Raw genomic sequence first — 27,734 nt, 5'->3', positions numbered from 1 at the left:
CCTTCACACTCCTGGGCCAGACTACACTCAATCATAGGACCTACTGAAGAGATGAGTCTTCAATAAAGACTTAAAAGTTGAGACCGCGTCTGCGTCTCTCACATGGGTAGGCAGACCATTCCACATTGCACACCCTTTAGTTTGTCCATTTTCATTTCACACATTTTTACATTAATTTTTCAAACATTCAAATTCCAATAGCTCCTTGGTCCTGTGACCTACTGACTTCAAACAAGGTTCAGAATGTCCACTGACTACCCTTCTATATTGCACACCCTTTAGTTTGTCCATTTTCATCTCACTCGTTTGTACATACATTTTTTAAACTTTCAAATTTCAATAGATCATTCATCATGTGACCAACTGGACTCAAACAAGGTTCAGAATGTCCACTGAATACTGGACTCTGAGGGTGGTGACCCTGGTACAGAGATGCTTGTTCTGAGCCGGGGCACTTTGTCACTCTAGCCTAAATCTGAGTGGGGTGTATTGGGTTGGGGCGCTACAGGGTTAGTATTTAAGGCCCTCCCCCAACAGCCTTAGAGACCCGGCCAGGGTTAGTATTACATGTGGTATCAGTAATGATAAAAATAACCAGTTATTAGATTTTTATAGAGTGTAACAGTGCTTGTTGTCTCTTGTTTGTTTGTTTGTTTGTTATTAAAGTCCACTTGGTCGAGCGGTCGCAGCATTTTTGGGGCAGCGATCGGTGCCCCCAGGCAAACTGCAGTCGACGGTGAAGAAGATCTTGGCCCCGAAGTCTGCAGTTCCAAGTAAGTGTCTACACACTGCAGCATTGTAATGAGATCCTTTTTTTTTTTTGACAACCATTTATCTCATACTCTGTTTTGTGTCGTAAAGGGCTGTCTGCTTCCCGAACAGCTCTGCGATCAGCTCTGCAATCCGCAGAGACTTCACATGCAGAGCTGGACGTTATGGCCGTAGAAGTTGAAAAGTGTAAGTTAATAACTGCAATACTGATATTTTTAAATCAAGTTTTGGATTCTGACGGACATAAACTTTCATGTAATGTAACCTCTTTTGTCGTTGTAAAATTCATCAGACAAAGGAAGGTACATTCGGTAAGGTAGATTTGGGTGAGAAACTCCATATCAATGTATTTGCATGAATGCTTCTTACTGTAGCCGTCACCCATTCATCCTGCGGCTTGGCTGTAGAGTTCCTGCTGTCATGGTGACGGTATCCCCCCATTCATCCTGTGGCTTGGCTGTAGAGTTCCAGCTGTCGTGGTGCTGGTATCCCCCCCCATTCATGCTGCGGCTTGGCTGTAGAGTTCCAGCTGTCGTGGTGCCGGTATCCCCCCATTCATCCTGCGGCTTGGCTGTAGAGTTCCTGCTGTCGTGGTGCCGGTATCCCCCCCATTCATCCTGCGGCTTGGCTGTAGAGTTCATGTCGTGGTGCCGGTATCCCCCCCATTCTTAATAACTTATAAAAAGGCTTTGGACTGTGGCTGTGACCCATTCAGGCTGCCGCTTGGCTGTAGATTTAATGTCATGGTGCTGGTATCCCCCTCCATTCTTTTCCAACTTTGATACTAATATTATTTGTAGTTGGCACTTAGTATTGTCATGATGTTACTCTCACATTGTGAAAAAATATGGCATGTTATTTTTTTCTTCTTCTATAACATAGATTAAATTCCTGGGTCACCCTGCGCATCACTGCCAGGTTCCAGCGTTTCTGACCTACAGGTAAGTGTTGAAATGCATATTTCATTTTTACTGCTGTATTTTATTTTCAGTGTTCATATACGCAATTAGAATGAATTGTAGTAGTTTTTGTTATTTTTTGTTGTAGTAGTAGTACAGTACAATTGAGTACACTAAATGTCCCTCACCCTTTTCTCACTGCCCCTCTCTCCAGGTGTTCTTGTGACCTGGCGGTTGTGCGCACTTTGGGGAACAGCGTCACTCAGCTATGCACCAAGCTGTCTGAGGGCCACAGCGAAGCCTGGATGCGGTGGTCTAAACAGTACCTCGGCGAGTGCAAGCACTTCCTTGCCTCGTGCACCATCCAGGCACAGTTCCCACCAATACCAGAAATGCCGGTGGTGCCCTCACCCGTCTGGCTGCTGACAGTGTACAGCATGGATGTGCTGTTGTGGCTTGATGAGGTGAAGGCCAGTGTCACCTCTGTCTTTGGGTCCATCTTAAAGATGGACTCCACGAAGATGGTAACACTTGTCACACCATATTGAAAGTATAGCATAATTTCATCCCTCTGCATCCCACTGACGCGGTCTCTCTTTACAGGTGACCAAGAAGCTCGCCCGTTACGCTTCGGACACGGGTGCTTGGGCCACAAATTGTGGGGAATGAACACAGGCATGTCCTCACTGCTGGTGAGGGCGAGGGCCTGCTAGCCATGGTGGCCGGCCTTATGAAGCGGTACCGACTCGCTGGGATACCAGACCCCCAGCTCATGTACGTGGACCGGGACTGTTGCTCCAGTGGGTCCAAGATGGTTGCCATGTTTGGGCTCCCGAGTGGCGCAGCAGTCTAAGGCACTGCATCTCAGTGCTAGAGGCGTCATTACAGACACCCTGGTTCGAATCTAGGCTGTATCACAACTGGCCGTAATTGGGAGTCCCATAGGGTGGCGCACAATTGGCCCAGCGTCGTCCGGGTTTTGAGTCTCATAGCAAAGGGTCTGGATACTTATGTAAATGTGTTATTTCATTTTGAATATATTAGCAAAATAAACAACTTTTTGCTTTGTCATTATGGGGTATTGTGTGTAGATTGATGAAAAACAATTTAATCAATTTTAGAATAAGGCTGTAACGTAGCAAAATGTTGAAAAAGTCAAGGGGTCTGAATACTTTCCAAATGCACCGTTGTCACGTGTTGCTGACGAAACTGAGGGTGATTTCCAAAGAGTGGCGAGGGGATTAAGAAACCTATCAACTTCAGAACCCACTCCTGACTTGAGTGATGCAATTCATGTCCCACTTATAAATAATAAAACGACAATGAAATTCAAATGAACAAATTCCCCATGCCCTTTTATAATTTAAACCTCAGTAACAGTTAAATGTTTTCTTTGGGAGGTATTTCATCTGTTATGTGTCAAGTCACGAAATCAGACAAACAAATGCATGTAGAACATAATTAAGCACGCATCTCCATTATTTTGTAAGAAATTGTGCAAATTCAGGATATCCCTTCGCTCTGAAGCCTTGCTGGCTTGGTCTAAGTGGCAGATGGTCTAATTAACCCATACACCCTTGAGAATTTTCACTCCCTCAGCTTTGGGACACTTGTGCAAATGGCGCAGGTGAGCGTGAAAGCGCAAGTGGAGAGCTAAGGGGCGAGGGGAAGATTTGGATTCAACCATAGACAAACATATTTAAATAAAAGAACAGAGGGTCTGGAACATTTCAGAAGGGAGGGCCTGCAGGGGCTAATGATTGGCCAGAAGGTCAGCTCTTAATTGATCAGCTGAAGTCACAAGGCTACATCTACTGCTATGGATTAAAATGGGTGATCCAGTAGGCTACTCCAGAACCAGAATAGGTTTCCAGTGTGCTGCACATACCTACCTGTATGCTTCCAAACAACAACAAAAAACTCAAAACCTGTAATGTAGTCATCATTCATAGCCACTCATGCAGCAAATAGAACATGATCTGTTTTAAAATCACCCTGGTCTTTAATATCATGAAGAAAAAAAATTACAGAAACATATCAAAACAACTAAAGTAGTCCTCCATTTAGAAAATTATAGAAGAAAAAAAATGTTGAACAAAATTAGTGCTGTCAATTAAATACTGTATATGTACACAAACATGGCATACATGAACATTGCTTGTTGAATGTGATCCATCACGAGAGTTCAGATAGTGAGGAATCCAGATCATATCTCATTTTCACTGGGTACAGGGTTATCAGACTACATTTTTCTCAGATAAGATACTCCAGTAAACAGGCGTCTTATACCGATATCTTTTTCCTATAGTATTGCAAATAGTGACAATGCAGTAGTTAGGCCCATCAGATATCCATTGAGAGAAGAGTACCAACGTAGCAACATTTTGTACACAGTTATTGTAGGACAAAGTGTTAAGTGTATTAGTAAACACAATATAAAGGGTTTTGTTCATTAGGCACTAAACAGAAGACAACATACTGGAACAGAGGTGGACTACTTGGACAAAAATTTTAAATAATATTTTTTACACATTTTCAGTTGCGCGCCCTAATGAACACGACCCAGATGTGGAGGCTGTTTCTTCCAGTAAACACTAGATTGACTGACAAGCCCCTGTGGTTTATGTTCAACCGACACCCTAAACAGCCTAAATGCAGAACTGTCTGGTTCCTGTGTGATCCCAAGTACCCAAAGGCTCACATCTGCTCAAGTTATCTGCTTGTTTTCAATGAGTGACAGCAATTCCTAAAAGCATAAGAAAATAAATCCAGGAAAAAAACTGACCAAATGAAGCAAAAGAAAAGGACAAGCAACACCATCACCTACCCGCCACAACAAGATTTGTCGCCTACTCACTGGAGCGACAGAGCATGGAAAGAGCAAAAGGCACCCATCTTCCATCCCACCCTCTTCAACTCCATGTCTGCTCCATCCTTCATTTCTGTACCAGAAGGAACTTCAGAAACACTAAGGCTTTGGTCTATGGGGGAGCAGGGGGTTGGTTGGTTGGGATGTTTGCTTAAAAGTAAGACCTCAGAAATAAGAACTCAAAGGGTGGGGTAATGTTCAGAGTCACTGTCAGTCAGGTATGGGTCTGTCACCCATGTCCCATCCCTGTCTGTGTGCGTGTGTGCGTGCAAGTGTGTGTGAGAGTTTGTGTCGTCTACTTGAGAACCAGAGTGGCCTCGCTGCCGTCTTTCCTCTTCAGGTACAAGCCATGGGTCAGGTGGTGCTCTCGCCGCAGGTACGCATAGAAGTAGTCCGACACCAGCAAGATCTGAGAAGAAGCAAAGTAATATCCATCTGTGATTAGTTGAAATTCAACAGTTATAGGTACTGTGCTCCCATAAAACTGATTTCACAGCTACAAGCTATATACAGTCGTATGAAAAAGTTTGGGCACCCCTCTGAGGCTGCACCCTTGTCATTCTGTTGATTTGAATACCTGTAACTACTTAGCACTGATTCATTGGAACACACAATTGGTTTGGTGAGCTCATTAAGCCTTGAACTTCATAGACAAGTGCATCCAATCATGAGAAAAGGTATTTATGGTGGCCAATTGAAAGTTGTTGTTCTCTTTGACTCTCCTCTGAAGAGTGGCAACATGGGGGCCTCAAAAAAACTATCAAATGACCTGAAAACAAAGATTGTTCAACATTATGGTTTAGAGGAAGGCTACAAAAAGCTATCGCAGAGATGTAAGCTGTCAGTGTCCACTGTGAGGAACATAGTGAGGAAATGGAAGACCACAGGCACAGTTCTTGTTAAGGCCAGAAGTGGCAGGCCAAGTAAAATATCGGCGAGGCAAAGGATGGTGAGAACGGTCAAAAACAGCCCACAGACCACCTCCAAAGACCTACAACATCATCTTGCTACAGATGGTGTCACTGTGCATCGTTAAACAATTCAGCGCACTTTGCACAAGCTGTATGGGAGAGTGATGCGGAAGAAGCCTTTTCTGCACACACGCCACAAACAGAGTCGCTTGAGGTATGCAAACACACATTTGGACAAGCCAGCTTCATTTTGGAATAAGGTGCTGTGGACTGATGAAACAAAGATTGAGTTATTTGGTCATAACAAGGGACGTTATGCATGGCGGCAAAAGAAAAACACTTGCTACCCACAGTAAAATTTGGTGGGGGTTACATCATGCTGTGGGGCTGTGTGGCCAGTGCCGGTACTGGGAATCTTGTTAAAAGTTGAGGGTCGCATGGATTCCACTCAATATCAGCAGATTCTTGGGAATAATGTTCAAGAATCAGTCACAAAGTTGAAGTTATGCCGGGGCTGGATATTTCAACAAGACAACGACCCAAAACACTGCTCAAAATCTACCCGGGCATTTATGCAGAGGAACAAGTACAATGTTCTGGAATGGCCAACCCAGTCCCCAGACCTGAATATCATTGAGAATCTGTGGGATGATTTGAAGCGGGCTGTCCATGCTCGGCAACCATCAAACCTAACTGAACTGGAGAAGTTTTGTAAGGAGGAATGGTCCAAAATACCTTCATCCAGAATCCAGACTCTCATTAGAGGCTATTGGAAGCATCTAGAGGCTGTTATTTTAGCAAAAGGAGGCTCTACTAAATATTGATGTGATTTTTCTATTGGGGTGCCCAAATTTATGCATCTGTCTAATTTTGTTTTGATGCATATTGCACATCTGTTAATCCAATAAACCTCATTTCACTACTGAAATATTACTGTGTCCATCAGGTATTTGATAGATCAAAATTAAATTGCTGATCCAAAAACCCAATTATTTATAAATGGAAATCATGGAAATTGTCAGGGGTGCCCAAACTTTTTCATACGACTGTAATATATTACATCTTATATAACCTGTACATTTTAAACATTGCTTCATAAAAATTCTGGGAGCATCTCCAAACCATGTGTGGAATGGTTAGGCCTTCACCTTCCTTTTGAAATGATGTAATCTCAGGCAAAGTCAACCTGCATACTATCAGAGAAATATGTGTCAGCCAAAGTGGTCAGCTAGCAAAACTGACCAGGTTAATCTCAGATTGTTTCTCTCAAAACTGACAGGCAGGTTTACCACAATCTAACACCGGTTATCTAAATACCATTCACAACTACGAAAACAACATATGTTAACAGATCAGTTTTTATAAATAGTCTGCTCAAGTGTATAATTGAGCAGACTGGGAAGTCTCTGAATAGGCTTCATCTGGGAATCCTTCCATAATAGTCCAAATGGCCTCAGTATCAGCTATAATGTATGCTATTATGTGCCCAGAGTACTGTGTGAACCTAATAAGTGCCTTGTTTTGTTCGAACCAACACCGTCAAATTATGAATGACCCCCCCAAGATGCCATTTTCTGCTCTGGAGATGAAAATAGAGTGTTTGTTCAGTCTTTGCGGATCCTGCTTATGTCCTTAGCTGAGAAGACCAGGAAGAAAAGTCTCAATGGACTAAAATTTGCTATTTTATCCCAAAGCGTCTTACACCCAGTTTACCGGCCTCTCCATTAAACAGTGTTAGACAGTGATATCATAGTCATACTCTGACAGGTAACCCAAAACCTTGGTTTCTACGTCATCTGTTCCAGAGCAGATGTCAGACACCATGAATTAGTGAAGGACATGGCCGAGGATAAACATTCCTGCATTCCGGTCCCCTCTGTAATTAAGTATTTGCTCTGTACTACGATGATTTCAACTCCAGACAAGGGATTTGTGAGTGTTAACTGACACTGAAGGAAACAGTATCTGCGGTTGTCAAATGCAAAATGGCTGTTGTTTATTTAGAATGTCTATCTGGGGGCTTAACAATGGGAAGGTCCCCGAATAAGTCTAACTTTTTTTTACTGACTCCACTACTCATTATTGGTGACATCATAAGCCTCTTTTACATACAAACGTGACCAATTCTGGTCCATATCCAGACTCACTGATGTTGGTGAGATGCCCCAGGGGTGTCATTTGGGTATAGCAGGCTGTGGCAGTTAACATACCCTAGCTCAAGACCAACAATGTTAAATATGATACTACTAGCATTTCAATCCCAAGGAAAAAGACTTGTCCATACCCAAGGACAGGGTCCCCAACTGGTGGCCCGTGCGCCGAATTTGGACCATGGGTGGTTTTATTTGGCCCCCAAAGATTTGAGCAAAAAAATATATAGTTTTATTGTTGGACATAAGACTTTAAAAACACCAGGAAATATTTTCATTTAAGAAATTTGTTTCCAACTATTCCCACACATAAGAGAGAGACACGTGATTGTATACAAATGTAAGCAAGGTTTGAAATGATTATGTTTTAGTCAAACATATCTGTTTGGGCTCCTTGCGGTCAATTTGCAGTCTACAAATTATTTGTCATTATGTTTCAGCCCTCCGACCATCCGCTCAAGAAAAAAAAAAAATGGCCTGCGGCTGAATCTAGTTGATGATCCCTGCACTAGGATTAGCTGAAAAATACACTGAAGTTGCCTGTTCCCATGCTAGCTTACCCAGCCTTGCTGCCTATGCCAGCCCACTCACCTGTGCCACATTGAAGAGCAGCGTGATGGCGTAGTAGAAGTTGGAGTTGGCACTGCCAGCGTAGATCCAGAGGTGCCAGAGGACGGGGAACAAGGCGGAGCAAGCCAACAACACAACCGACACCAGAAATATATTTCTCAAAACTGGAAGACACAAGGAAAATAAAGACATCAAATAAATGAATATACACTGAGTGTACAAAACATTAAGAACACCTTCCTAATATTGAGTTGCACCCCCCCCCCCCCCCCACACGCACTCAGAACAGCCTCAATTCATCAGGGCATAGACGCTACAAGGTGTCGAACGTGTTCGACAGGGATGATGGCCCATTATGACACCAATGTTTCCCACAGTTGTGTCAAGTTGGCTGGATTTCCTTTGGGTTGTGAACCATTCTTGAGACACACGGGAAACTGTAGTGTGAAAAACCCAGGAGCTTTGCAGTTCTTGACACAAACTGGTGCACCTGACACCTACCACCATACCCTGTTCAAAGGCACTTAAATATTTTGTCTTGCCCATTCACCCTCTGAATAGCCCACATACACAATCCATGTCTCAATTGTCTCCAGGCTTAAAAAGCCTTCTTTAACCTGTCTCCTCCTCTTCATCTTCATTGATTGAAGTGGATTTAACAAGTGACATCAATAAGGGACCATAGCTTTCACCTGGTCAGTCTCATGGGAAGTGCAGGTGTTCTTAATGTTTTGTACACTCAGTGTACTATACTGAACAAAAAGACAAATGCAACATGGTCCCATGTTTCATGAGCTGAAATAAAAAGACCCCAGAAAGGGGGTCTCTAAAATGTGCATTTTTGTCCCACAACACAATGCCACATGTCTGAAGTTTTGAGGGAGTGTGCAATTGGCATGCTTACAGCAGGAATGTCCACCGGAGCGGTTGCCATAAAATGTAATGTTCATTTTGCTACCAAAGTGGTTTTAGAGAATTTGGCAGTATGTCCAACCAGCCTCACAACCACGTGTAACCACGCAAGCCCAGGACCTCCACATCCGGCTTGTCTGAGACCAGCCACCCGGACAGCTGATGAAACTGCGGGTTTGCACAACCGAAACATTTCTGCACAAACGGTGAAAAACCCGTCTCAAGGAAACGCATCAGCTCGTCGTCCTCACCAGGGTCTTGACCTGACTGCAGATTGGCGTCAGAACCGACTTCAGTGGGCAAATGTTCACCTTCGTTGACCACTGGCACGCTGGAGAAGTGTGCTCTTCACGGATGAATCCTGGTTTCAACTGTACCGGGCAGATGGCAGACGGCGTGTAAGGCGTTGTGTGGGCGAGCAGTTTGCTGATATGAATGTTGTGAACATAGTTTCCGTATGGTGGCGATAGGGTTATGGTATGGGCAGGCATATGTTACGGACAACAAACACAATTGCATTTTATTGTTGGCAATTTGAATACAGAGATACCGTGACAAGATTCTTATGCCCATTGTTGTGCCATTCATCCGCCGCCATAACTTAATGTTTCAGTATGATAATTTATGTCCCCATGTTGGAGGAATCTGTACACAATTCCTGGAAGCTGAAAATGTCCCAGTTCTTCCATGGCCTCCATACTCACCAGACAAGTCACCCATTGAGCATGTTTGGGATGCTCTGGATCGACAGCATGCTCCAGTTCTTGTCAATATCCAGCAACTTCACACAGCCATTGAAGAGGAGTGGGACAACATTCCACCTCATCAACTCTATGCAAAGAAGATGTTTCGCTCTGCATGAGGAAAATGGTGGTCACACCAGATACTGTTTTTTTTAATCCTCGCCACTGCTTTTAAAAAAAAGGCATCTGTGACCAACAGATGCAAATCTGTATTCCCAGTCATGTAAAATCCATAGACTAGGGCCTTATGAATGAATTTAAAATGACTGATTTCCTTATATTAACTCAGTAAAATAAATATTGTTGCGTTTATATTTTTTGTTCAGTGTACAGTACCAGTCAAAAGAGTTTGGACACAGCTACTCATTCAAAGGTTCTTTATTTTTACTATTTTCTACATTGTAGAATGATATTGAAGACATCAAAATCATGAAATGACACATATGGAATCATGTAGTAACCAAAAAAAGTGTTAAACAAATCAAAATATATTTGAGATTATTCAAATAGCCACCCTTTGCCTTGATGACAGCTTTGCACACTCTTCGCATTCTCTCAACCAGCTTCATGAGGTAGTCAGTTGAAACGCATTTCATTTAACAGGTGTGCCTTCTTAAAAGTTAATTTGTGGAATTTCTTTCCTTCTTAATACATTTGAGTTAATCAGTTGTGTTGTGACAAGGTAGGGGTGGTATTCAGATCATAGCCCTATTTGGTAAAAGACCAAGTCCATATTACGGCAAGAACAGCTCAAATAAGCAGAGAGAAATGACAGTCCATCATTACTTTAAGACATGAAGGTCAGTCATTCTGGAACATTTCAAGAACTTTGACATTTCCTTCAAGTGCAGTGACGAAAACCATCAAGCACTATGATGAAACTGGCTCTCATGAGGGTCGACAGAAAAGGAAGACCCAGAGTTACCTCTGCTGCAGAGGATAAGTTCGTTAGAGTTACCAGCCTCAGAAATCGCAGCCCAAATAAATGCTTCACAGAGTTCAAGTAACAGACAACTGTTCAGAGGAGATTGCGTGAAGAAACTACTAGTAAAGGACACCAATAAGAAGAAGAGACTTGTTTGGGCCAAGAAACATGAGCAATGGACATTAGACCGGTGGAAATCTGTCCTTTGGTCTGATGAGTCCAAATTTGATTCCAACCACCGTGTCTTTGTGAGACACAGAGTAGGTGAACGGATGATCTCCGCATGTGTGGTTCCCACCGTGAAGCATGGAGGTGGTGGTGTGATGGTGCTTTGCTGGTGACACTGATTTATTTAGAATTCAAGGCATTCTGCAGCGATACGCCATCCCATCTGGTTTGTGCTTTGTAGGACTATCATTTGTTTTTCAACAGGACAATGACCCGACACACCTCCAGGCTGTGTAAGGGCTATTTGACCAAGAAGGAGAGCGATGAACTGCTGCATCAGATGACCTGGCCTCCGCAATCACCTGACCTCAACCCAATTGAGACGGTTTGGGATGAATTGGACTGCAGAGTGAAGAAAAATCCGCCAACAACTGCTCAGCATATGTGGGAAAAGCATTCAAGATGAAGCTGGTTGAGAGAATGCCAAGAGTGTGCAACGCTGTCATCAAGGAAAAGGGTGGCTATTTGAAGAATCTCAAATATATTTAGATTTGTTTAAGACTTTTTTGGTTACTACATGATTCCATATGTATTATTTCATAGTTTTGATGTCTTCACTATTGTAATGTAATGTAGAAAATAGTAAAAATAAAGAAAAACCCTTGAATGAGTAGGTGTGTCCTAACTTTTGACTGGTACTGTAAATAATCTAGTCATAACATTCCTTTCTGATAAGAGGCCAAAATGTTTTTTCTTGTAGGAGTTACCCCTAACTCATAAATAATACATTTTCTGAATTATTGCAAGCCAAATCATGATGGTGCAATGCATTAGGTTCTTGATCAATCAATGTGTTAATGTCTTTATCATACCTCATGTCAATAATAAATACTCCAGTTCATAAAAGGGTAAACCTGAAACAGTTAGCATTACTGACTCCTTACTATCAGTAACCACTCTCTTCACGGAGGCTCTCCGCACTGCCAAAGCTGACTCTCTCTGTTCTCATCCTCCTAGATCTATCCGCTGCCTTCAACACCGTGAACCATCAGATCCTCCTACCAAGTGGTGTGGGGAGGATCTGTGTCTGCACCATGTGATCTCACTACTGGTGTCCCCCAGGGCTCAGTTCTAGGCCGTTTCCTCTTCTCTTTATACACCAAGTCACTCAGCTCCGTATATCATCACATGGTCTCTCCTATCATTGCTATGTGGATGACATTCTACTTTTTTCCTTCCCTCCCTTCTGACACCCAGGTGGCGACACGCATCTCTGCGTGCCTGGCTGATATCTCAACTTGGATGTCGGCCCTCCACCCCAGCCTACCTCAAGCTTGCCTTGTTAAATAAAGGTTTACAAAAAAATAAAGAAAAAAAACCTCAACAAGACAGAACTGCTCTTACTCCCGGGGAAGGCCTGCCCGCTCAAAGACCTCTCCATCACAGTTGACATATCCAGTGTCACCCTCCCAGATTGCAAAGAACCTTGGCATGACCTTGGACAACACCCTGTTGTTCTCTACAAACATCAAAGCAGTGACCCGCTCCTGCAGGCTCATGCTCTACAACATCCTTATAGTACGAATCTACCTTACACAGGAAGCGGTGCAGGTCCTAATCCAGGCACTTGTCCTCTCCTGTCTGGACTACTGCAACTCACTCTTGGCTGGGCTCTTAGCTTGTGCCATAAAGAGGAACTGCCCCTCCTTACCTTCAGGCTATGCTCAAACCCTACACCCCAACCTGAGCATTCCGTTCTGCCACCTCCGGTCTCTTGGCCCTCCCACTGAGCTCCTGCTCAGCCCAGTCCAAGCTCTTCTCTGTCCTGGCAACCCAATGGTGGAACCAGCTTCCCCCTGAAGCTAGTCCCTGCCCATCTTCCCGAAAATATCTGAAACCCTACCTCTTCAAACAATATGTTAAATAATACTCATCTCGACCCCCACCACAAAACATGTAAGACTTAACCAGCACTTGCACTTCACCCCCCTATCCCCCCTTCTAGCGCTGACTCTACTGACAGCTACAGTTGAAGTCGGAAGTTTACATACACTTAGGTTGGAGTCATTAAAACTCGTTTTTCAACCACCACAAATGTCTTGTTAACAAACTATAGTTTTGGCAAGTCAGTTAGGGCATCTACTTTATGCATGACACAAGTCATTTCTCCAACAATTGTTTACAGACAGATTTCACTTATAATTCACAGTATCACAATTCCAGTGGGTCAGAAGTTTACATATACAAAGTTGTCTGTGCCTTTAGAAGCTTCTGATAGGCTAATTGACATCATTTGAGTCAATTGGAGGTGTACCTGTGGATGTATTTCAAGGCAAACTCAGTGCCTCTTTGCTTGACATCATGGGAAAATCAAAAGAAATCAGCCAAGACCTCAGAAAACAATTGTAGACCTCCAAAAGTCTGGTTCATCCTTGGGAACAATTTCCAAACGCCTGAAGGTACCACATTCATCTGTACAAACAATAGTACGCAAGTATAAACACCATGGGACCACGCAGCCGTCATACTGCTCAGGAAGGAGACGCATTCTGTCTCCTAGAGATTAACGTACTTTGGTGCGAAAAGTGCAAATCAATCCCAGAACAACAGCAAAGCACCTTGTGAAGATCCTGGGGGAAACAGGTACAAAAGTATCTATATCCACAGTAAAACGAGTCCTAATTCGACATAACCTGAAAGGCCGCTCAGCAAGGAAGAAGCCACTGCTCCAAAATCGCCATAAAAAAGCCAGACAACAGTTTGCAACTGCACATGGGGACAAAGATGGTACTTTTTGGAGAAATGTCCTCTGGTCTGATGAAACAGAAATATAACTTTTTGGCCATAATGACCATTGTTATGTTTGGAGGAAAAAGGGGGAGGTTTGTAAGCCGAAGAACACCATCCCAACCGTGAAGCACAGGGGTGGCAGCATCATGTTGTGGGAGTGCTTTGCTGCAGGTGGGACTGGTGCACTTCACAAAATAGATGGCATCATGAGGATGGAATATTATATGGATATATTGAAGCAACATCTCAAGACATCAGTCAGGAAGTTAAAGCTTGGTTGCAAATGGGTCTTCCAAATGGACAATGACCCCAAGCATACTTCCAAAGTTGTGGCAAAATGGCTTAAGGGCAACAAAGTCAAGGTATTGGAGTGACCATCACAAAGCCCTGACCTCAATTATATAGAAAATGTGTGGGCAGAACTGAAAAAGTGTGTGCGAGCAAGGAGGCCTACAAACCTGACTCAGTTACACCAGCTCTGTCAGGAGGAATTGATGAAGGCTACCCGAAACATTTGACCCAACAATTTAAAGGCAATGCTACCAAATACTAATTGAGTGTATGTAAACTTCTGACCCACTGGGAATGATGAAAGAAATGAAAGCTGAAATAAATCATTCTTGCGACTATTATACTGACATTTCACATTCTTAAAATAAAGCGGTGATCATAACTGACCTAAGACCGGGAATTTTTACTAGGATTAAATGTCAGGAATTGTGAAAACTGAGTTTAAATGCATTTGGCTAAGGTGTATGTAAACTTCCGACTTTAACTGTACATTGAAGAAAAATGTGCTTTCTATGCCTGTGATATGTGGTCGTCCCACCTAGCTATTTTAAGATGAATGCACTAACTAAGTCGCTCTGGATAAGAGAGTCTGCTAAATGACTAAAATGTAATTTAGTGTTCCAAGAAGATTTAAAAGAAAAGGTATATTTTTTTTCCTTTTTACACAATGGTGGCGGTCTAAACAAATTCCCATAGGAACCTAGTCATTTTTCATCTTAGATACAAGGAGAAATTTGAAGTCCATCTATCCACTGATATAAATATATCCCCTGTCTGACTCCCAGTTCGTCCACTAGATGGCAGTTAGAGATCAAATCAAATTGTATTTGTCACATGCACCGAATACAACAGGTGTAGTCCTTACAGTGAAACCTTACTTACAAGCCCTTAAACAACAATGCAGTTAAGAAAAATATGCGGTAAGTCAAAAAATATATTTTTTGTTGTTGAAAAATAAATAATAAAAGAGCAGCAGTAAAATAACAGTAGTGAGACTTTATACAGGGGGGGGGGTACTGGTACAGAGTCAATGTGCGGGGGCACAGGTTAGTCGAGGTAATATGTACATATAGGTAAAGTAACTGTGCATAGATAATTAACAGAGAGTAGCAGCAGCAGAAAATAGGGGATGGGGGACAATGCAATGGGCTCCCGAGTGGCGCAGTGGTCTACAGACCCTGGTTCGATTCCAGGCTGTAAAACAACTGGCCGTGATTAGGAGTCCCATAGGGCGGCGCACAATTGGATCAGCATCGTCCTGTTTAGGGTTTGGACGGGGTAGGCCGTCAGTGTAAATAAGAATTTGTTCTTAACCTGTTGGGGCTAGGGGGCAGTATTTAAAATGGTGTAAAATAGTCATATGTTTGAGAAATTGAAGTTATAGCATTTGAGGTATTTGTATTTCGCGCCACACGATTCCACTGGCTGTTGACTAGGCAAACGTCCCACCTTGCCCAGGGAGGTTAACTGACTTGCATAGTTAAATAAAGGTTAAATAAAATTTAAATAAATCAAATATGCAAATAGTCCGAGTAGCCATTTGATTAGCTGTTCAGGAGTCTTATGGCTTGGGGGTAGAAGCTGTTAAGAAGCCTTTTGGACCAAGACTTGGCGCTTCGGTACAGGTACTCAATGGTGCAGCGATAAAACTTTGAGGATCTGAGGACCCATGCCAAATCTTTTCACTTTTTCAAAGATGTCTAGAAATGTGCACGTTTTATGCTCTTGTAGGAAACAATCACTCCCCTATTGCTGACTACAAATGATCTATAACTGGGCTAATAACTCACTAACTAGCAAAGGATATGAACAAAATGTGCACACATGGCTACATGCAGCTCTTGCTTTGATCTCAAAACAAGCACATCTAAATGATGACCACAGCTGTAAACACAGTCCAGTTCAAAGTAAATGGCACAGATCCATATATGGCAATGGTCAATTTGCATATAAGCCTACTGCAGCTCTAATTAGTTATGCCGCACCGGTCTGTGTAGAATACGGCCGAGTCATGCCCAATAGACTCATACTCGGATGTGTTCTGCCTACAACAAAATCTCTTGCATAATCTCTCGCTTTGTTTCGGTATGTGGCATAGAAATTGGCCAATATTAGTTTGATTCAATCACAATTGCCACAGTAAAGGGAAACGTTGATAAACTAACAGACTGAGAAAACTCTAGAAAGTTGAGTGAAGTTCAATCTTGTGCTTCTCTCTGTGGGCTGATATTTCTTCTGCGCTCTGCGTGGCAGTGCCGGAGGAGCTGTGTGGCAGTCTTGGGCTACTGCGATCACACGCTCAGCTTAGAGGGAACATTGCTTGCAATCCAGTTCCTCTACATCAGAAAACAATGAAGGGGTCAGGGCCAAGCGTAGAACCTTCTCTGTACTTGCAGTACTGCGGTTTTGAGGCTTGAGGATTACTGCACTACAATATTAGGGACTCACAATGTTAAGGAGCACACACACCATGTCCAACGTCATCTGTCGTGGCTGAACGACGACATGAACATCGTACAGCTGGCGGGTTTTACACTGCATTGGCAGGATAGAACAGCAGCCGGAACTCTAACCCGGAAGCTTATAAGAAATCCCGCTATGCCCTCCGACGAACCATCAAACAGGCATAGCGTCAATACAGGACTAAGATCGAATCGTACAACACCGGCTCTGACGCTCGTTGGATGTGGCAGGGCTTGCAAACTATTACAGACTACAAAGGGAAGCACTGCCGAGAGCTGCCCAGTGACACGAGCCTACCAGACGAGCTAAATTACTTCTATGCTCGCTTCGAGGCAAGTAAGACTGAAACATGCATGAGAGCATCAGCTGTTCCGGACGACTGTGTGATCACACTCTCCGCAGTCGATGTGAGTAAGACCTCTAAACAGGTCAACATTCACAAGGCCACAGGGCCAGATGGATTACCAGGACGTGTACTCCGAGCATGCGCTCACCAACTGGCAAGTGTCTTCACTGACATTTTAACCTCTCCCTGTCTGAGTCTGTAATACCAACCAGTTTCTTTATTCACCTTTATTTAACCAGGTAGGCCAGTTGAGAACAAGTTCTCATTTACAACAGTGACCTCGCCAAGATAAAGCAAAGCAGTGCGACATAACACAGAGTTACACATGGAATAAACAAACATACAATCAGTAACACAATAGAAAAATCTTTGTACAGTGTGTGCAAATGTAGTAAGATTAGGGAGGTAAGGACATAGTGGCGAAAAATATTACAATTTAGCATTAACACTGGAGTGAACAGATGTGCAGAAGTAGAGATACTGGGGTGCAAAAGAGCAACAACAACAAAAATAACATGGGGATGAGTTAATTGGTTGTGCTATTTACAGATTGGCTGTGTACAGGTACAGTGATCGGTAAGCTGCTCTGACAGCTGATGCTTAAAGTTAGTGAGGGAGATATAAGTCTCCAGCTTCAGTGATTTTTGCAATTCGTTCCAGTCATTGGCAGCAGAGAACTGGAAGGAAAGGCGGCCAAAAGAGGTGTTGGCTTTGGGGATGACCAGTGAAATATACCTGCTGGAGCGCGTGCTACGGGTGAGTGTTGTTATCGTGACCAGTGAGCTGAGATAAGGCGGGGCTTTACCGAGGGTAGTGCGTACGGCCCAGTACATCACTGGGGACAAGCTTCCTGCCATCCAGGAACTCTATACCAGGCGGTGTCAGAGGAAGCCCCTAAAAATTCAAGACTCAAATCAAGGACTCCAGCCACCCTAGTCATAGACTGTTCTCTCTGCTACCACACGGCAAGCGCTACTGGAGCACCAAGTCTAGGTCCACGAGGCTTCTAAACAGCTTCTAACCCCAAGCCATAAGACTCCTGAACATTTAATCAAATGGCTACCCAGACTATTTGCATTGCCCCCCCCCCCGCCCTAGTCACTTTAATAACTCCACCTACATATTACCTCAATTACCTCGACTAACCTGTGCCCCCTGTATATAGCCTCGCTATTGTTATTTTACTGCTGCCCTTTAATTATTTGTTACTCTTATTTTTTTTAAGGTCTTTTTTTAATTCTTTAAAAAACTGCATTGTTGGTTAGGGCATGGAAGTAAGCATTTCACTGTAAGGTGTCCACCTGTTGTATTCGGCGCGACAAATAACATTTGATCTAATAAACATGTTTACAAAACTCTCCTTGAGATCAGTAGGCACAAAACGGAAGAAAGAGCTTTGAAAAGTGGCGAGGTCCTATCTAAACTTGACCAATAAGTAATGCTTTTGTTCATCTTCTGTTGCAAAACAGTTTGCTACGGTGTGCCCTATTGAACACAACCCAAGGGTCATGGGAAGGAACCATAGAGAATGATAGTGGCCAAAGGCCATATTAGCATGGGCAGCTCCATTGAGGGCTTCCACCATTTTAATATAGTCAACTGGGTGGGACTTCCAACTTCATTGGCTGATCCCTCCTGGTGACTCTGTTGGAATCATGTCCAACCAGGTCATCAGGAGGGATCAACCAATCATGAAGAAGAAAATTGACTACTTTAAAATGCAGACAGCCTCAATGACGCTGCCCATGCCGTCTCAGATGCTATAATGGCACAGATACAAAAATAAGTACTCTATCTCTATGGAAGGAACCTCTCACATCTGTATAGGTGGTTCCATGCGGGCAGGAAGGCCATGTAGAGGGCGATGTCGCCCACGGTGGGGTAGGACTTGAAGATGGAGATGATGGCAATCTGCATGAAGATCAAAAAGACCGGGTGCTCCCTGGGACAGAGAGAGAACAGCAGAGTGTTACTACTGTATGGCAGGAATTTTAAGACAAAATCATTTACAGGATGCATAGATGTCACTTGTTTAGATGGGATACATTATATATACACACAGTATATGTGGTCTGTGTGGCACAGTAGAGCATAGCGGTTGTAACACCAGAGTTGTGGGTTCGATTCCCGCTGGGGCCACCCATACCAAATGTATGCACGCACTACTGTAAGTCGCTTTAGATAACATTTTATGTGCATTAATATACGTTAATACATGATGTTAGGTTCTAAGTTCTGGTTCAATAATCCAGACGAATACCAAAGAAAGCTCAGACTAGACCTATTCACCACACTGAGTTATGCAGCTGCAAGAAAACGATACAAAGTCTCAAGCAATTGTGTTTATAACGTCACACTTGGCCCCCCATCCCAACTAGACCCCCTTTTGTGTCTAGGATGAACAATCAATCTCTGTTGCAGGTGGTGCTATCATCCAAGCTTGAGTCCGGAACCTTCATACTCCTCAACGCCTCTCAAGTCTTCTTATCAGTCAGGAAAGGCCTGGAGTTAGGGGAGTTCACATTCTTGCAGTCTACCGCAGTCCACTAGATAATTACTATACACAAAGAGCTTAAACCTAACACTACTTTCTATCCCTAAGAATAAAGTTAATTCCTATTAGGAGTATATAATGGTATAAAATAGTAATTACGATGTACCAGCTCTAACTCCAGACATATGGCTCCTATTCAACCCGAATGGAATTGTTCTTGCCCTCAGAGATAGGCTCCCTTTGTACTTTCCCTCTAGCCAAATACAATGCACAGAGCATTCCATCTAACACATAACACTAGGCTAATTATAAAACAGGTTAAAACGGGCTCATGTCCGTATCCCACAATAATAATATACATAATAATTCCCAGGAACATCAATGGCAATTATATCCACTGAAATGGAAATGAATGTATACTGAAAAAAATATATAAAACACAACAAGTGAAGTGTTGGTCCCATGTTTCATGAGCTGAAAAAAAAGATTCCAGAAATGTCCCATATGCATAAAAATCCTATTTCTCTAAAATGTTGTGCACAAATTTGTTTACATCCATATTAATGAGCATTTCTCCTTTACCAATATAATCCATCCACCTGACAGGTGTGGCATATCAAGAAGCTGATTAAACAGCATGATCATTACACAGGTGCACCTTGTGCTGGGGACAATAAAAGGCCACTCTAAAAAGTTGAGGGAGTGTGCAATTGGTATGCTGACTGCAGGAGCGTGCTCATCGTCCTCACGAGGGTCTTGACCTGATTGCAGTTTGGCGTCGTAACCGACTTTACTGGAGAAGTGTGCTCTTCATGGATGAATCCTGGTTTCAACTGTACCAGGCAGATGGTAGACAGCGTAGCGTGTACGGCGTCGTGTGGGCGAGCTGTTTGCTGATGTCAACATTGTGAACAGAGTGCCCCATGGTGGCAGTGGGGTTATGGTATGGGCAGACATAAGCTACTGGCAACGAACACAATTGCATTTTATCGATGGCAATTTGAATGCACAGAGATACCTTGACGAGATCCTGAAGCCCATTGTTGTGTCATTCATCCGCCACCATCACCTCATGTTTCAACATGATAATGCATGGCCCCATGTCGCAGGGATCTGTACACAATTCCTGGAAGCTGAAAGTGTCCCAGTTCATCCATGGCTTGCATACTCAGCAGACATGTCACCCATTGAGAATGTTTGCAATGCTCTGGATCGACGTGTAGGACAGCGTGTTCCAGTTCCCGCCAATATCCAGCAACTTGGCACAGCCACTGAAGGAACAACATTCCACAGGCCACAATCAACAGCCTGATCAACTCTATGCAAAGGAGATATTGCGGTGCATGAGGCAAATGGTGGTCACACCAGATACTAACTGGTTTTCTGATCCACGCCCCTACCTTTTCTTTTTCTTTTTTACATTTCTGTGACCAACAGATGCTTATCTGTTTCCCAGCATGTGAAATCCATAGATTAGGGCCTCATTTATTTCAATTGAGTGATTTGCTTATATTAACTGTATAGTAAAATCCTTGAAATTGTTGCATGTTGTGTTTATATTTTAGTTCAGTATATTTTCTAGGTCTGATTTGACTGGTCAGAAATGTTTGGTTTGGTGAGTAGAAGTTGTACCTCTGTTCTTACATGGCAACAATCCAGGTGCAAGGTGATCACAATGTAGGCAAACATGATTACATAAAACAGCTTGAAGCTTATGCAACTGGAAAGATTTGCAAATAAACCCCAACTGTGTTAATCTTATAATAGGCCTCAAAACAGGTCTAACTGTGTAACCATTGTAGACTGTGGGGCAGTGTTAGCTCAAATAAACTGTTTGTTAACAAACAAATACATACATTTGACATAATTGCAATGACCACAACCAGGTTTAATAATTCTAAGTACCTCAATGGGTATCATCAACATTGTGGTTACTAATTCATTAACCTGACTATTAACTACCACACAAGTGGTAGTATAATATCCACTTCATAGAAAGGAGACCAAACACTTGGGTGACATTTTCATCTGTGCAAAAAAATACCATAAACCTAATTGCAATCTGGCCATGTGATTTAATTTAAAACTTTTCTTCAACAATATGCATTATAAGGGGGCAATTATTTAACTAGTTTATTGAACTGAGCAATGCGCATACATTGAAGAAATCTTTTCAATTAAAATCAGGCTGCCAGATAATGAGGTTTACTGTATTTTCTCCCCACAGATCTGTGCTCTTTTTCACCACGAAAACAAATCCCTTATTGTCACTATAGTGTGAGTTGAAGAGAAGAGGGACTCACTTTAGCTTGATGGAGAGTGGAATGGTGTAGAAGAACACGTTGATCTGAAAGACGCAGATGAAGAAGAGGCGGAAGTGCTCAAACATCTCGGCAAAGAAGTACCAGAAGAGGCCTATGTTGGGGGTGAGGTCTGGAACGGAGAGGCTGGGGTGATAGAGAGAACAGCATTCACACAGTCAGAGAGGAACACATAATGGCCCTTTCATAACACATTCCGTAGCATAGCGGTCTCTCTTCTTCCAAATATGTCTGCTAGGCGTAAATGCCATCCCCACAAAGAAAGACTAACTTTATTCATTAGGGAGAAAGTTGTAGGTTCTCTCAATCATATTCCGAAGACACGTATTCATAACAGATTTACACCAATTAGTGAATTCTCAATGCACAAATTAACAGTAATTGTATGCTAAGGTCTACAACATCAAGCTGAAAAAAACTCCCTTAGTAAGCGTGTCCATCAGGGTTGGGGTCAATCCCATTTAAATTCTGTAAATTCTTGAATTGAAATGACCCCAACCCTGGTATCACTCACATGAATCCGTAGACGGAAGACAGGAAGTCCCAGGAGCTGAGCAGGAAGAAGGACAGACAGACCATGACACATAGGCTGCCCAGGTACATGAAGGCATACTGCGTTGTGAAGAGCCAGAAGCTGGATCTTTGCCAGTTCACTGGGATGTACAACCTCTGTGGGAAAGATTTGGGAGAGAATTAATGTTTCAAATGCTTAAAAATCATGGGCAGAATGTATCAAACAGCTCAGAGTAGGAGGGCTGATTTAGGATCAGTTTTTCCTTTTATTTAGATCAGAATGACTAAGGTAACATGGACACTGAAGACCTGATCGTAGACTCATGGTCTACTCTCCTTAATTTGCACTGATGTGGAAAAGACTTGAAAGGTGGAAGCTCATTATTAGGCTGCCTGTGACCTGTTCAGTTCTTACAGATCAGTACAATGAAGTAGACGGGATAAGGATAGGACAGATTTTTGTATGTTCACCAGGGGTGCATCTCAATAGTCCAACTTGGCCTCAACTCTGTGACTCCTTCAAGTCCAATGAACTGAAAGCATAGGCATCCACAATATGGGTTCTAGCCTATCAACCAGGACTTGGGCAGGTGAAAGTTTTCATGTCTATGCATATAAAGGAAAGGCGACAAGGGGAGGAAGCCACTTTGGACTTTCGAGATTGACCACATATCACTAACCACGTTTCAATCCACAGGTCAGTGTATTAAAAAACAACAGCTGTGATAGAAACAGGAAGACTCGGTATAATTTCAGAAATGTCGACAGAATGTTATTTTTGTGTCGGTACAATTAATTATGCTACAAACTGAGGGGGAAACGATGTATTGAACAATTGTTGATAGAATAACCTTGCCTGGCTAGCCAAACGGTACGCCACACCCATGGAACAGATTCTAACCGGTCTGACTGGTCCCAGAAAACGATGGGTTGGGCCATAGCCAAAACACCCATGAGTAAAGCAGTGTTTTAAAAATGCATCATTGGTTAGAGATGATCCAATCGCTGATGACTTTATTTTGTACAAATCCCATAATTTTGACGTCACCACAAACAACTTAAATGATGGCAGTCTCAAAGTGAAGTATGTAGCGAACATAAGAGTGGCAGAAGAATTCAGTTTAGCCGTCAGGCAAAGATTAACCATCACGTCGAGGTAAATTTGCAGTCACACGATGCTACACTACATGACCAAAAGTATGTGGACACCTGCTCGTCGAACATCTAATTCCAAAATCACGGGCAATGATACGGAGTTGGTCCCCCCTTTGCTGCTACAACAGCCTCCACTCTTCGGGAAGGCTTTCCACTAGATGTTGGAACATTGCTGCGGGGACTTGCTTCCATTCAGCCACAAGAGCATTAGTGAGGTCGGCATTGATGTTGGTCGATTAGGCCTGGCTCGCAGTCAGCGTTCCAATTCATCCCAAAGGTGTTCGATGGGGTTGAGGTCAGGGCTCAAGTTATTCCACACCAATCTCAACAAACCATTTCTGTATGGACCTTGCTTTGTGCACGGGGTCATTTGGGGCGGCAGGTAGCCTAGTGGTTAGAGCGTTGGGCCAGTAACCGAAAGGTTGCTAGATCGAATCCCCGAGCTGACAAGTTAAACATCTGTTGTTCTGCAAATGAACAAGGCAGTTAACCCACTGTTCCTAGGACGTCATTGTAAATAATAATTTGTTCTTAACTGACTTGCCTAGTTAAATAAAGGTTAAATCAACAACAACAAAAAAAAGGTTAAAAAAATTGTCATGCTGAAACAGGAAAGGGCCTTCCACAAACTGTTGCCACAAAATTGGAAGCACAGAATCGTCCAGAAAGCCATTGTATGCTGTAGCGTTAAGATTTCCCTTCACTGGAACTAAGGCCTAGCCCGAACCAAGAAAAACAGCTCCAGACCATTATTCCTCGTCCACCAAACTTTACAGTCGGGCAGGTATCATTCTCCTGGGGACCACTGATCCCTGTCGCAAATTGGATGGAAACCTTGTGAAAAGAGAGGCCAACTTGAGTCTTTCAGCTGAGTGATACGAACGTACCTGTAGTAGGTATAGCAGTGCTGGGGCAAATAGTGTGAGGGGGTAGATTGACTGGTATGTCGCCAAGGCCAAGAATATCGCACTCATCAAGGAACTTCCTTCAATATCAGAGAATAATTTAGTTATTCACACGACAAGCAAATACATGGTTTGGGTCACACCAAAATATTTTTTATTTTGTCATTTGTTGCTGTTCACATACCTTTTACTGTACAGAGAATGAAGAGTGCGATGACTGCATTGTTAAGCCCGCAGGTTGACTTTGCCACACAGGAGAGGATAGTGAAAGGGTTCAACAAGTAACTGCAGGGCGAGAGAGCGAAAACTAAAGGTTATCATTAAGTTGTAAACACTTTGTTTACCAAAACTGGCAGACACCCATAGGTGTAATTGAATGTTGACAGAGCTGTTCTTTAAGCTGACCATGTTGAGCCAGGTGGAATCGGGTGAAGTTAACCCTGGATTCTGATCTAGTCTGGATTCTGATCTAGTGGTTAAGGTTAGGACTGGGGAAAGTAAGGTGATCCTAGATCTGTGCCTTATCTGGTACTTACAACATGGCCACTTTCAGAGGGATGTAGTACATCTCTTTGGGGGTGCGGATGAGCTCCAGGCAGTCCAGAGGATAGCGCTCAGCCTCCAGGGCGTACTTCTGTTTCCTGAACTGGAGCAGAAACACACACCCCACTAGCCGTGTCACTACACCAAGTCTGTGTTGTTCCTGAACCCATAATGCAACAGCAAAGTCAAAAGTCTCTGGGGTTCTTCAACATTGCAGTTGACTGCCAACTAACTGATCTACAAATCTCTTTGTATCATAAATAACTACTCACTATTATTTGTAGATCAGTCTGAGTCACAATTTACCAAACATGCATCACTGATTTGATGCTCTCGGACACCCAATCCCAGGGTATCTTGAAACATCAAAAGGACGCCACAACAACCACCGTGTTAACACTAGACAATGGCTGTGATGGAATACTCCTGCCACGTCCTATTTTAGTAAGTTTGTTTGATAAGTGAAAATATGTTTTGTAGTAGAAGACAAAATATAGCCAGGACGTGATACTCATTTCAGCTTTTCCTGTAGTTTGAATTCACTGCACACTTGAGGAAGTGACTCGACTTATCAGACCCCCGTGTTTGTCACAACAGCTGACAACCAGATACGGGGGCGGCTAAACAAACATTTAGCCTATGTTCTAAAATAGAAGGCCTATGTAGCAAATAGGCACAGTAAATACTTTTAGTAAGCAGTATTTATTAGGTCACAAACCAAGGCTTGTTGTTCCTGTACCCATAATGCAAGTGAAATGTCTAACACCAAATCCCAAGGCACCTTGAAGCATATTTTTAAGTCATGCAGACATGCATAATATCCCATGGCACAGTACATCATCATGATCTGCATTATATTTATCTTGGCATTATTTGTCACTTACCACAGTCTTGTTGTAGTCCTTCACTGCTAGGTATAGTGCCACCGCAGTGAGTGCATCTGCCATCTATGGGGCAGGTTGAGAGAAGAAAGATAACACAATTGATGGATGTATGGATGGATTTGACCTTTGGGAATCAAACTTAATTATGGTCTCTCTGTAGCATCCATGTATTTTCCAGCTAATTGTCTATGAGCAAAACTAGCAGTCAAATTACACTGGACTCTCAATTTGATACAGGTTTCAAATTGTATAGTGACATAATAGACAGTGTTACTACTGAATAAGTATATTAAAGGTTGCACTCACCATAAACACAATCTCTGCATAATCAATAACAAAGTGAAAGAAGTATATAATGAGGGGAGTCTGAAAGAGATAAGATGACATCATGATTATACCACTTTGTGAATGTATTAATTGATGAAGCAACACATTGTGATACAATGTTACTCGTTTAATGGAATCGAGAGGGGACTGACCTCATGAAACACATCCCCTGCATATGGCGATACTCCCAGGTCCAGGAGAGCCAGGCCTTCCACAACTACAAATAACAAACCATAAAATATCATCAACCTATGGAACCAAAATAATGTATAGCCTGTTGTGTCCACATTGTTCTCAACCATGATAGCTGGGGCTAGTTCTTTTAAGTCCAAAAACTGGTCCTGAACATTTTACATTTTGAGTGCAATTTCAAAATGAAAGCCAAATCTATATACGCTATCTTAAGGCTTGACTTGCACTAGCTGACTCAACTCCACGACAGAACTGTTATAGCTAACCTGCATCTCGTGGAATTGAGTCAGCTAGACTTGCACAAGCTAATGTACTGTCTGATTAATAATTAATATACCGCCCTGTCATTCCGTTTCTTTACAGGATATTGAGGTTAAAGTCAATAGGTAGAGGGAACAGCAGCACATTACACTGTTGCATGTATTAGAAAATATTGCAAACATGCATGAAATCACTGTTGCAGTAGCTACCCATTCTTGCTTCCTTAGCTTTTTAGATAGCCTTCCATTGATTGCCATTCCAGAAGGCATCAAAACAAATGTTATTGGCCACATAAACGTGTTTAGCAGATGTTATTGCGGGTGTAGCGAAATGCGTGTAACTGCAAATACCATGCATTGGCAGCTAACTAGCTTTGATTATTCTCTGACTTCCCATGTATATTACTATATTCCTTTGTGGAATCACTAAAACCAGCAATACTAGAACTCTCAATAACACTTTTAGTGGTGCTGTCCAACCACCTATCTAGGTTTGCATAGCAAGCTAGCCGACCGGGGTCATCATACTGACAAGCAAGCGCAAGACAGAACAGCAGCAATTCCCTACAAAGATAATCAATAAAGCGCCTACCTCTTTTCCAGGCATTTAGTGGAGATACTACCTCAACTCTTTCTGGTATAAGCTCAGCTAAACTTGATCTAAATAATACTGCTCTTATTGTTACAGCTACAATTAAAAGCAGGGTTAAAGGAGCTGCCATCTTTGTTGGGAGGAAGAAGCCATCAGCGGCTCGTCAGCAACACTAACAAAGTAAGTCCGGGTCACAGAATTTCGAAAATTTTCTCAATAAAAGTCCCCCACGTAATAGTAGAAAAATATCAATAAACCTGTATTTATTCATGATATGAAACATAACTGTCTAAACATGAACAATGATTCATATTTGTTCATATTTAAGTGACATTTGCGTTACATTTGGGTTTTAAAACTATTTTCCAAGGGCAAATAAATGCCCCAATGCTGGTTTATAAAGCAAAAACTATTATAGATGCTGCAGTAAAAGTATTATAGGGAATCCTCAGTAGGGTCTGTAGATTGTAAACTGAGTATACCAAACATTAGGAAGACCTTCCTAATATTGAGTTGCACACTTAATGTTGATTTTTGCCAGGTATTACCTAACCTACTAGAATTAATCCTACTTTTGAACCACCCAATCCTCCTGGGGTGGTTGTAAAGGTGGTTGCACTTGGCTGGGAAAACTTAAAAAGCGGTCTCTAATGTTTTCAAGGTTCGACATGACTTAGTCGTTGGTGATGAGGAATGAGATGTTTTTCATATAGCTGGTTTCACATGCGCCTTATTTGTGA

The 27,734-nt window shown here is 42.6% G+C and overlaps 1 protein-coding gene across 1 annotated transcript; it reads right to left on the bottom strand.

Moving 5' to 3' along the window:
• Positions 1 to 3,648: 3,648 nt before the first annotated feature.
• Positions 3,649 to 27,166, bottom strand: LOC115151118 (phosphatidylinositol glycan anchor biosynthesis class U protein). Its single transcript, XM_029695126.1, has 12 exons — positions 26,995 to 27,166; positions 26,103 to 26,167; positions 25,930 to 25,989; positions 25,624 to 25,686; positions 24,733 to 24,842; positions 24,381 to 24,481; positions 24,179 to 24,276; positions 22,138 to 22,292; positions 21,606 to 21,749; positions 18,626 to 18,750; positions 8,192 to 8,334; positions 3,649 to 4,948 (listed from the first exon to the last, which is right to left on the bottom strand). The coding sequence occupies exons 1-12, from the start codon at positions 27,122 to 27,124 to the stop codon at positions 4,835 to 4,837; spliced, it is 1,308 nt and encodes a 435-aa protein (XP_029550986.1). The 5' UTR covers positions 27,125 to 27,166; the 3' UTR covers positions 3,649 to 4,834.
• Positions 27,167 to 27,734: the final 568 nt, after the last annotated feature.

Source organism: Salmo trutta, chromosome 16 (genome assembly GCF_901001165.1).
Source record: "Salmo trutta chromosome 16, fSalTru1.1, whole genome shotgun sequence".
Lineage (NCBI taxonomy): Eukaryota > Metazoa > Chordata > Actinopteri > Salmoniformes > Salmonidae > Salmo > Salmo trutta.
The sequence above is the reverse complement of the archived record's forward strand: the minus strand, read 5'-3'. Positions and strand labels throughout refer to the sequence as shown.